General features: G+C 38.8%; 1 protein-coding gene across 1 annotated transcript in view; it reads left to right on the top strand.

The window, feature by feature from the left end:
* Positions 1-12025, top strand: part of atrnl1b (attractin-like 1b) — a 60061-nt gene that overhangs the window by 31487 nt on the left and 16549 nt on the right. Inside the window, exons 22-26 of the mRNA XM_056366143.1 lie at positions 108-202; positions 411-489; positions 2297-2454; positions 5654-5715; positions 9707-9785. Coding sequence (XP_056222118.1) covers positions 108-202; positions 411-489; positions 2297-2454; positions 5654-5715; positions 9707-9785 — 473 coding nt within the window. The remainder of the gene's footprint in view (positions 1-107; positions 203-410; positions 490-2296; positions 2455-5653; positions 5716-9706; positions 9786-12025) is intronic.

Here is a 12025-nt window from a genome sequence, read left to right as displayed (position 1 = left end):
CTCAGATTGTGTGTATTCCTCAGAAAGCTGTTGCCCTTTGTGATGTAAGATACATTGTCGAATGTAGAGACTTTTCTTTCTCGTCTGATTTTTTTTTTTTTAAATAGATAATCTCCTGATCGACTACCAGTTCACCTTCAGTCTCATCCAGGAAGATGACAATCACTACACTGCCATCAACTTTATGGCCTCACCTGAGCAGGTAAATATTTCAGAAATCAAAGCTCTCAGTTTGGTAATGGAGGCAGCGACACTATAAATTCCCCCACCCCACCCCCTTTTCTTTTAGATTTAAAGTCAATGATCACTGACTGGTCAATTTTCTGTCAAGATGCTACAAAGTTAGACTATTAACTTATTTTTAACTACATTAATGTTGTGGTGTTTTTTGTTTTTTTTCCCATCTAAAGGCAAACAAGAACTTGGACATGTCCATTAATGCATCCAACAATTTCAACCTCAACATCACCTGGTCGGTGGGATCAACAGGTACTTTTAGTTGATTTTACAGTTGTAATAGATGTAATGTAGAAATGTCAGAGTCAAGTCAGAAGGTTTCAGATTTGTAAAATTGTGGATCTCGTTCAGGGTGAAATCATGTGTGGAACAATTACACAAAAAATACCCACAGTACTTCTTGGCATTGGACAGTCAGCGAAGCAGATATTCAAAATCTCAGAGGATGTTCAGACCCGCCATCCCACGGCACAATTTGCCACTCCCACACAAAATGACATGCACCCCATTTAGCCCAAGCATCATTAAGAAGTCATTTTCATCCACACAGGGCGATTTCTGCAGGCAGGTCAAACACAGACTCAAGATAATTAGATATATTTATTGTCATCTCAATGGCAAAATGGCAAATTTAATCACATACTTCCTACTTTCGTCCAAGTTTTAGAAATTTTGTTTGTAATTTAAAATCTTTTTTGTTTGTTATTAAAGTAATCATTTACTCAGTAGGTATAACAGATATAACTGGAACAATAATGCACCCACTCTGGGAAGTGAGTACTGTGTCACTGTTGAGTGGATATTATAGGTCCCCTGAGGAAAGACACCCAAGGACACTGCAGTTGTCCGGTGCCACTGTTTATCTCATGCCCTCCCTTCCTCTCAAGTCATCTGCCACTTTCTCCATCCCCACAACACTGACATTTTCCAACCACTAAAGCATGTTAACCTCCTCTGCTCCTCGTCGCCACCTTAACCTTTTCGGTGCACCGTCATTAATATTTGAAGCCGGGTCCCCTGTGCCCGCAAAAGATATTGTGTCTCAGAAGGAGCGGGAGCCTCTGCACAATCGACAAGAGCGTGAAACGCCTTTGGGTGGGGGGAAGGGGGTGAGGGTGTGGGGCGGGGGGTGATTTCAATTAAGATAAACGTGCTCACGTAGCCACACTCAAGCTGTCATTTTCAGTTCTTTTGTTTCAGAGTTGTGGGTTGGAATGTCAATGTTGAGGACCCACTGACATGAGGAAGAAAAAGAAATGACTTGAAACATTAAGAGAGATGGAAAATAGACTTTTCTTCTTTAATGGGCTTTGCTTGGAATTGCACTCGTTTTTATTTCAGGATGGGTTATTATGAATTGTATATTAACAACGACGCTCTCTAAAGTTTGCTCTTAAATTTGACTGTATTGAATTTTATTGAGAGAAAATTCCATCATCCTCTCTTGAAATCTTGTCATCACATATAACGGGTATTGCACTTTTTAACTAACTGTCAGTTCTGGGCCGTCGCAGTATTCACCAAGAAATTAAATAAATACTGAACATAAATGGACCCAAACAAGCACTATAATAAACAGTTGATCTTTGCAGAGATTTGTTGCCCTTATGCAGTCTGCATCTGCCCCGAGGTCATAAAATGCTAAATTCTAGGTGTCAAATATACTAAATGCATTAGCTGATAGTGGTCATATGAATTCAAATGATGAATATGTGCTAGAATGACTTAGCCATGACCTTTGAAAAGCAGCATTTCAGTTCCTCTTTTAAGCTGTGATTTTCTCCCACGTCTGTGTCCATTTAACAATAAAATATGGACGCCATGTATAATTACACAATAAAGCTCCACTCTGGTTTAGGTCAACCAAAAAGATATAATGCACTTCAGACATAATAATAATTGGTCATGAGAGCTTTTCTGTTGTCCTAAATGGCTTGATAAACCCATTAATGGATTCATAATAATGTGTTGCAGCCGCTCCTGCGTCATCTCTGTATGTAGGTGAGCTCAGTGAGCAGCAAATAGCAGTGTGCTGAACATGAACTCTGTGCCCCAACAGCTGGAACCATCTCGGGAGAGGAGGTGCCCATCGTGTCCAAAACTAACATCAAGGAATACAGAGACAGTTTCTCCTGCGAGAAGTTCACCTTCAGAAGCAACCCTAACATTACCTTTTATGTCTACGTCAGTAACTTCTCATGGCCCATCAAGATCCAGGTAAGGACTGTGCTTGTGACTGTGTTATCCGACTCACATGAAGCAGATAACACAGCGATCTAATCCTTTCCCTCTCAAGTGTAATGTTTTTCCAGATTTCTCCCTACATGTACAGTATGTGTGCAGTCATCTAAAAAGATCCCATTTATGAACAATAGGTCCCAGTCCTACATTCATAGAGAGCAGCAGCAGCCTTCTTTGCGGATGCAGAGCTCCGCTGTTGCTCAGGGTGATTTCAAGTGCACTTTATTCTAATTACAGGTTTAATGGCTCATGGTTAGCGTGCATAGGTGCACACCTGTTTTTAAGTGGGCACTCTTTAACCTTTTCTAGACCTTCCTCTGAATAGAGGAGGTGGAAGCTTTGATGTGGTGGACAGGGCGGTAATATAATACTATGAAAAATAAATGACTGGTAAAATGGTTAGTTTTTTAGGTTTGCCGGAAAACAACAATTAAGCTGATGTCAAAAAATCCCACGGTTTAGTCTTGCAGGAAGTGAAATCAAATGGGACTAGAGGCCACATAGCACTAATTTGACAGACTGGTACAAAATGACAGACTAGGAGTTATGTGCAGTGATTTAATAGTAATGGAAACATAGAGGTTAAGGGAGAACAGCAGGCCGCGACTCTTTCAGATGTAGGCAGGTCTATTTGACCTGTGAGTTTCACAAAGCAAATTTGATCTGTACTCATTCTCTCTCCAATGTTGACTGATAACTATAACTGGCTGCAACTACGTAAACTTCACTTTAGTTTTTTTTTCTATTCATTCAAAAGTTAAATGATGATGAATGTCTGGAACATTTAGGATGTGAATTTTAGCTCTTTAACTTTGACAAATTCTTTTGGATATGCTCCAGACTACATTTGAATCCAATCAGTCTCTCTGTCTGGTAATGTAAGGTAGATTAAATCTGAAATAATGGTTACACTAAGTGTTCTAGATATTTGATATTTCATGAAACATTTGTCCAAAGTAATGCACTTACTCACTTTAATTCACACCATATTCCTGCAGTTTTAGTTCTTAAAAACAAACGGCGTTGATTTGTATTATTGACATATGCATGTTCCGCCGGTGCTCCCTGTGCATTCAGTCTGCAACAGTCCTATTTGTAAAACTGTACGTTTAAGCGGGAAGCAAAAGCTTTGACTAAGAAATGTGATAGATACATTTGTCATTTCTAACAATAGCACACAATCCCCTTTTTGCTAATTGGCCCACTCCCATATATTGATCTTCATATTTGTTCTGTTCCTCCCTTTCACATGGTAGATGAGTCGACCACTGTGGGGTAATAATGTCTTAGGGGTCAGTCCATCTGTGGAGGTGGCCCGGTAATAGTTTTCTATTAAGTTTGCTGGCCAGCAGTCACTTATTTATTATGGACTGCCCTGAGCCGTTAAAGCAAACAGCCTCTGTAACAGGATCAGCTCTCTGTTTCCTTGCTTGCCTGCATGATGCAGGGGAGAGAGCATAGACATGGATGAGATAAAGCAGAATTTGAGAATGCACGAGCCTCTTTGTTTAATGTACAAACACAAAGCCTGTAAATGTGGATAAAGATAGTAAGGAGCAGTGTGACATCATCATCGTTATCCAAGAAACTCAATGTAATAAAAGTCGTAATAGAGGAACATTCTCAAATGAAGCCATTGATCGGATGATATCGACAAATTGAAATTAAATTGACCTCAAACGTATTTCTTTGACCCCATCCTATGTGAACAGCAGGAGTGTCAGCACTAAATAGAACGGTTCCACATATTTAAAAGGCAGCAAAACATCTGTGCACTATGTGCTTTTGAGTCATGTTAGCCATGTCAGCGAGCATTTCATTTCAGATCAGTGATTCTCAGTCTCTGCTCAAGAAAGTCAATGGTGGCAGAAGTTTGTGAAGGCGATGGAGTTATCAATAAAGATCAGTCCAATGGAGACTGCATAACCTTAAACATGCACTGTCATGTCATGTTAAATCAATATTCTGTGTAGCTTGTCAATGACACATCATTCAGGAATACATAAGCAGGAAGGTATTCCTCTTATGTATTCCTGAATGATGTGTGATGAATGATTCTGCCCTGTGATAGGCTGAATCTCCACCATTTAAATCTGCGCCTCATCAGCATTCAAAGCAACAAAGAATGATGCAAATAATCCACCTCCAGAAGCACAGTTTGTGCCCTATTATCCAACCCTACGTGATATCAACCAGAGGAGACTCGATACCGCCGCGGATGACGTCGTGTTTGTGTGTCTAAATGCTTTCAGGGCTGAATTGCCTTCAAAGCATCTACAGTAGATAATGACGTGTCACTATGATGTGGCCTATCGGATATGATTTAGCTACGGGGAGTGTGTGTAATCCCTCGTTTAATGAAGGTAAAACATGCCCTGTTGCATTTTAGACATATAGTCTGACACATACAGACTCACACACTGTACATCAGCTGTACACGTAAGAGATACTCTGTATGTTGCTCACCTCAACAACAAGTTCACCTGTGGTCCCTTCCCATTGAAGCTCAATGGAAGTGTGTAGTTTGATTTAAAAAAAAAAACTTTGATAAATGAATTTTTGATTTTAGCTATTGTTTTTATATTTGCAACAGGGGCTATAGAAAATAATTTATTCAAAATCTAAAGGAATCAGTTTTTTTTTTTTTTTTTTTTTATCTCTGGCTTCAGGTTTATATAGAAAATACTGTCTCAGCTTTAGAATAAGAAAGATACCCTTGGGTCAACTCATAATTCCAGATCATATTGTTTTCCAAAGGTTTTCAAAAGCCATTCTGTGTTGGTTTTCTATTGTTTACGAACAGAAAGCTTTCTGCCACGGTTTTCCCTTTCCTGTTTCACTGCCTTCAAACCGTTTTTCTTTTTTTCACCGGCAGAAGCTCTAATGGAAGATCCTCCGGAGAATCTTGTCGGTGACCTTTTAGCAGGTCCACTTTGCTCTTAATGTAGACTTGACCCGTCGACAGCGTATCATGTTAACCCTGTCACAGTGTCACAGAGCTCAGTCAGAACGAAGTGAAAGTTCACCCAGCTGAGCGTTTTCCTCCTTGAAATTAAATGATTGTTAATACCGGATTTATTATTTTATGCTGTAAAAGCCTCACTTGTTCATATCATGCTGTGTTTTGTTACATTTAAATCTGACTGTAAGTCATTCTCCTCTTTCTCTCAAACAGATTGCCTTCTCCCAACACAACAGCATCATGGACCTTGTCCAATTCTTTGTGACATTTTTCAGGTAAGTCAGTGAAAAATATTTATACAACTGAGATATACACACTTAGGACAGCTCAAACAAACGAATAAGTGTTCAGCAGTCAAGAAGTATTATCCCGACTTTGAGCCAGCACCTCTTCAGTCTCCACTCGGGTCTCTCGGGGCTTATTGAGTTACTTACTTGAGCCTGTTGGACCAGTTCTGCTAACCAGAGTACATGTAAATGCTTCTTGTGTCTTACAGGCAGTGATTTCCTTTTCTTTTTTTTTTATTTTCAAGTGGCAAATGAACTGCCAGTAACCGTTTAAATAGGTGCACATTGCTTTGCAAATACCATCTAAAGAGAAGGCGTGGGCGATCAAGATATGAGGGCTCTTAATGATTTTTTTTTCATCCTGAGAGCAGTGATGGAAATCTTTTCTCATTGAAATGTTTAAAATGAGTCACTTGAGTTGTCTCAGTCTGAGGAAATTAAGAGGATGTGAGTATAATTGCAAAATTTCTGCCTTAAGTTGGATATTGGCTATACTTGAAAACCTTCAAAAGGTCGCCAACCCTCTGAAAGGAGCTGTCTCACAAAGCTGTAGGTTGTGTAGTCATGCCTGCTGCGCTGTTGTAAGCATCTCTGGTCCATAGCACAGTGTCTTGGGCTGCAGGTTGGGACTTATTTCTAAATATTATACAATATGAAAACATACATAAAGTATTATATTTAAATAAGTCCTTACTCTCACATTAAAAAGAAATAACAAAATAAATGAGAAATTAACAATTTAGCATCATAATAATCGCTACAGTGCCATAACCCAAAGTGCTATTCATGCAACCAGCTGTAAAGTGAATAATGAATAAGGCTTTTTGCATTAATAGCACCGTTTGAAGCAGCAGTGTTTATATACAATTCTAAAAGAGTTAACGTTTAAGGAAAACCAAACTGAACAAACCAGCAGTGAGCCATTTTTTTTTTCTTGTTTCCCTCTCTGTGAGTTGTTTTTAATCAGTCTGTGGCAGAGACAATAATTTTCATACCTAACTCTGACATAAGCCATGGTGCTGTGTGTATCTGTGTATCTGTGTGGGTTCATCTCATTTCAAGGTGTGCTGCCCAGAGTAGCTGATGGACTAACATATTATCTGTGTAGGTGTCAGGGAGGGAATTGAAGATAGTCTTTGCCCAAGGCACCTGCCCATCATTGCCCAGTCCACAATAACTCTCCCGAGAAGCTGTCACACAATTGGTTATCGTTTACCTCCATCTGATCAAATTACAGTTGAATAGCCAAATTCAGGAATTCTTGGAAGGATTGGGGAGAAGGATGGAGCTTATTTTATCTAAAATGTGTGAGACAGCTGCTTGTATCTGTTGCACAGGAAACCATTTTGTACAGGGTCACAACACGGGCACAGGACAGAACACAAGACAAAGTTTTTGTTTTTCTCTCAAATTGTTTGAATGATATTCGCAAGACACTGCTCCCTTTAGTATATTTGATTTAATACTTGCTAAATCCAAAGGAAATGAATCCTATCTTTCCGTAACACACCTCATATCTTTTTCTTTTTGCCTGCCTAATTTTGTCCATCTGTTACCATTAGTATGCGTTGTATTTTTTTGCTTGGTTCTTTTGTTTTTTTCCATTGTCATGCAGGTTATACAAATGTTATGTCTTTTGTCTGCATCCTTGTTGTCCAGTTCCCACCGACCCATAAACCCTGGCCCTGTGTGCAGTGTGTGTGTGTGCGCACGCGTGCACATCTGCGTGTTTGTGGGAGGTTTGAGGAGGGATGAACCTGCAGGAAACATAATCAGCCTGATGACAAAATGTCAAATCACCCCACAGGGTCTCTAGACCTCCTTGTATGAGAGAAAGAGAGAGGGAGAGAGGGAGGGTGAATGAAGAAATGACGGCATGACTGGAAACAGGCTCTGTTTTCTCTTTTGAGCTTGTTAGAATATCAGTTCACCTTTTTTCCCCACAAGCTTTTCAGACACCAAGTGTTTCTCCTCATCTCCATGTTGCTTCTTCATCTTAGTGACTTCAAAAACAATATTTAATTGCAATCTAGTTAGATTATGATTGTTTCATGCGTTCTGATTAGATGCTGTAGAAACTCTCTAATTGGAAACTATGCTATACTTGCACACCCTAACCCCAGGGTCTCATTTATACTAATGAACAAAATCAGCTTCATTCTAGTCACATATTCAGTCACATTCCAGTCATATATATATATATGTGTGTGTATACATATATATATGTATATATATATATGTGTGTATATATATATATATATATATATATATATATGTATATGTGTATATATATATGTGTATATATATATATGTATATGTGTATATATATATAGCCTTCTGATCACAAAAATAAGCATGTAATTAAAAAGAAAAAAAAGCTGTGTTGAGTTCAGTTTCCTTTCTGATGATTTTCTCATGTGCTACACATTATCACAGAAGGACACATTCGGCTGTCTGTTATTGAAAATGCACAATAATAATAATGTAGGAGCTTGGAAAGAACAGTGGGACTTGTCTGAGATCAGTAAACTCAGGAAATTAATTAAAAATATGTGGTAGCTTCATCTGTCATGTTTTCCTCATGACTTTCTTCTTAAAGTGACAGTGCCCTGTTTGGTTGTCGTAAAGTTTACACCCTTTCTACAAATCTCATATCTGTAAACTTGAGAGTATCTTTTTGTACATTTTTTATTTTGTCCTTCGCTACATGCAGAACTTCTTTTATTAACAGAGGGATTTAAGCCCTTTTACTGTCCAAAATACACACAATGAAAGCCAAACATCTTCCATGAAAAATCACATTCAGGAAAAAAAAAGGGTTTCCCTGCTTCTGCACCACTGAGGTAAATTGTTGTTTGAAGCACAGGAAGGTCCCAGCCCTCAATGTTTTAATCCCACTTTCCTTCTTATGTTTTTTTTTTTGTTTGTTTGTTTTTTTTTCCCCCCTTGTCACTTCCATTTCGCTTCAATCACATACGAGAAGCTTTATCTTCTAAGTGTTATCACATTCCTCAGAGGCATTATCACGTTCTTCAAAGATCCTGGCCAATGGATCTACCAGGTGTGGCAGGCAAACTGAGAGCCTGCTCAAGTTTAAAAGATCAAACAAATGGGCCCATGAAATCAGAGCTAGTCATGTGTCTCTGGTGAAATGCACTTATTGGACCGGACTGCCCATTTTAGAACGTGGCATGTCCCAAAAGACAAGAGCTCATTGGTCATATTACAGTTTGTGTTTCAGATCCAAGACAGATCCAAGACTCTGTTCCTGCACATCCGGAACAGAGTCATGTTCCCTTCTAATACAGGGAGGAGAGGATAATTAGATTATTTATAGTTTCCTTCTTTAAATTGAGTTTTTCTATTTAAAATTATAATAATTATTAATCTTTTATTTTGTCTTACTAACAATGCATACAAAGCAAAACTAGCAAAAACTAGCTCAACATATGATGGATATCCTAAACATAGATACCATCCAGCAGACAGACGGAACATCGGCCATTTTCAAGTTCCACGTGTTGCTCTGACAAGCTCTTAAAAATTACAGAATGTCTCTGAATGTCGCACATAATAATCCTTACATTCTCATCCATCACCAGGATAATGAAGTGGGAGCTCTCAATCAGTCATATTTTTCTATCCCAGTAGCGCTCGGGCCTTGCTGAATTTCCCTTGACTAACGATTTTACTGTTGGGTTATTAATTGAAGTAATCGGCCAAAATATTCAGTCTGCTGAGAAATGAATGTGCTACCTCTTCTTCATCATCGTCATCATCATCAACATCATCTCCCCTGTTTTGTCTTTTTTTTTTTTTTAAGTTAGAAAGGAAACTTTGAATATTTAGGTCGACTATTATTTTAATATATCAAGAAAATACAGTAAAAAATAAAAAAGATATGTGTGTGCACTGCTGTTGCTGACTGTTACTAGTTAAAGTCGCCGTGCTTGATGTTGTTTCCTCTCTTTCATTCCAGTTGCTTTCTGTCGCTGCTCCTGGTGGCTGCAGTGGTGTGGAAGATCAAACAGACCTGCTGGGCCTCGCGACGGAGAGAAGTAAGTCCCTGAAATATGTTGTATTTACACATAAGATTCAGAACATCTGACATGTTGCAAGATTTCATTTGCTTCAAACGACATCTTTAAAGAAAGTTTCTCTCTTTCCTCAACATGATGGTTCTTTCTAAAACACCTGAACCGTCGTGTGATCTTCCTCTAAACTTGTCATTTCGTGTTGTGCTGGTGATTGGTTGGTTTGTAGATGCGACTCATAAATTGGGCCCTGAAATATTCTGACATTGCCAGAATATTGCCGCAGGCTGTCTTTGGTCGCCAAGGCTCTAAATCATCAGACGGTGGACACATCTCAGAGCTCTAGGAGCTCTGTCTTTACTACATTTCTCTTCGTGCTCGCCACGCTTGTCAACTCACATCTCCGACCCACACTGCACAGTGTAAACAGAGCCTCAAAGCAAATGGCATTTGAATATTTGAATCCTCATCTCATCCTCATTATGGGCACAACAAGCTCAACCCTTTTTTTAATAACCGCAGGAGGAGAACCAAAACTTGATAAATTGGTCTAAAATAGATCAAATGTAGCATTGCACAAAAAAAAGGACAGAGTTATCCTCGATGTTTCAGTATTTGAGTTTAACTTTAGGTTGTTGGCAAACATCAGCTAATGAATACCAGGTATGCCAGCTGATTACGCAGATGCATCAATTAAGTTGTTGATGTCACTATGCTGGCTTCCTAAAATAGAAGCTAGGACATAAATACACATCAGCCAATGTTATCAGCCCTATGTAAACAACCTGAGTTTCTTGGAAGCTTTTAGACCACTCTTCAGAAAAGAGGTTTGTATCTGCGCCTCTTAAGAAGTACGACGTCTTAAGGTCTGATCACTTATTTCATCGGAAAGACACTGAATATGGCTAAAAGTAATGATGGTAATTCATATAAATTGTGGATTTAAGTTAAGTGGACAGGTGGAAAAAGGTTTGATGGAAGCAAGTAGAGGTACTGTGAATGGCTTAAGGAAAAGGGGATGGAATGAAACATTAATATTCAGCATTGGTATGAAAGATGAGGTTGAGAAAAGATGGGGATGAAAAGGGGTGAAAGATGAGATGATTGGCAGTAGAAATTAAAGAAGAGGGTGAGAGAGATGCTGCGCAGGAAATTGAGGAGGGGAGGAAAATGTATGCAAATTCAGCTCACTGCCCTTAACCCAAACTGTTCAGGGCGGTGACTGGTTTCATGTGAGACCCGCCATCATTTCCATCTCTTCAGAGTGAATCCTATATTCCTGTAGATGCTGTGTGATACTCAATAGCAGGAAGTTTCATCTGGGGCACATCCAGCCTTATGACCTGCAGTTTACTATTAAAGCACCCAGAATTGATTTCCCCCTTTGGGAATGACATTGATAATCATCGGATCTGAATTTTATATCCTCTAATTGATATATGAAAATAAAAAAGAGTGATAGCAACCGTGACTTCGAATCATGCCTATCCAAAGAATTAAAGTCAATAAAAATTAATGCAGACAGATGGGCTCACGTCATTAAAATTCTGCTCACTTTCCCCGTCTGCTCTTGTCGTTCCTGTCATCTGTTTGTCGCTGCCCTTCAGCCGCCAGATGAAAAATAAATAAATAGTTAAATGAAAACCTCCGTTTCTTAATTTCAGGTGACTGAAAAGTTTTGTCATCGCAAGAAAAAAAAAAAATGACTGGGTGTTTTTTAAGTCTGTGAAAAGGCATGAAAGTTCTGCTTGCAGATCAATTCCCATATACAGTGTATGAGTCATTTATTCGCTCAGTTAATATACGCGCCGATCAGCCACAAAAGCAGTGACCTGTTTTATTGTTGTGGCTGATCGGTGTGTTCGTCTGCTGTATATTTTTATTGCTGTGTGTGTTCTTTCCAGTGTAAAGTTGAGTGAAAGTGCAGGCTGTGTTTTTTTTGTTTTGTTTTGTTTTGTTTTTTAACATGATATTATCAGTTTTTTGGAAACGAAGTGAATTTTTTTATTCCACACTGCGTTCATATTTCTGAATTTGAATCCAACTCAAACCCCAAATCCACTGGGATTTTATTTTGTAACCACCTTTAGCGGTTTGTATGGTTTTATTTTTAATTATTAATCAGTAATTAATGATCAAAACTTGCATGTATACTGATATCTGGGAAGCCAAATATATGAAATATGATCAAATGTTTCTCCCATACGCGGTGGAACCCTGTTGATAGAGATGATTTTTGCACACCCTGCTCATCATTTATTTTA

The sequence above is a fragment of the Seriola aureovittata genome, chromosome 21, assembly GCF_021018895.1.
Source record: "Seriola aureovittata isolate HTS-2021-v1 ecotype China chromosome 21, ASM2101889v1, whole genome shotgun sequence".
NCBI lineage: Eukaryota > Metazoa > Chordata > Actinopteri > Carangiformes > Carangidae > Seriola > Seriola aureovittata.
This window is presented reverse-complemented; position numbering and strand designations above follow the sequence as displayed.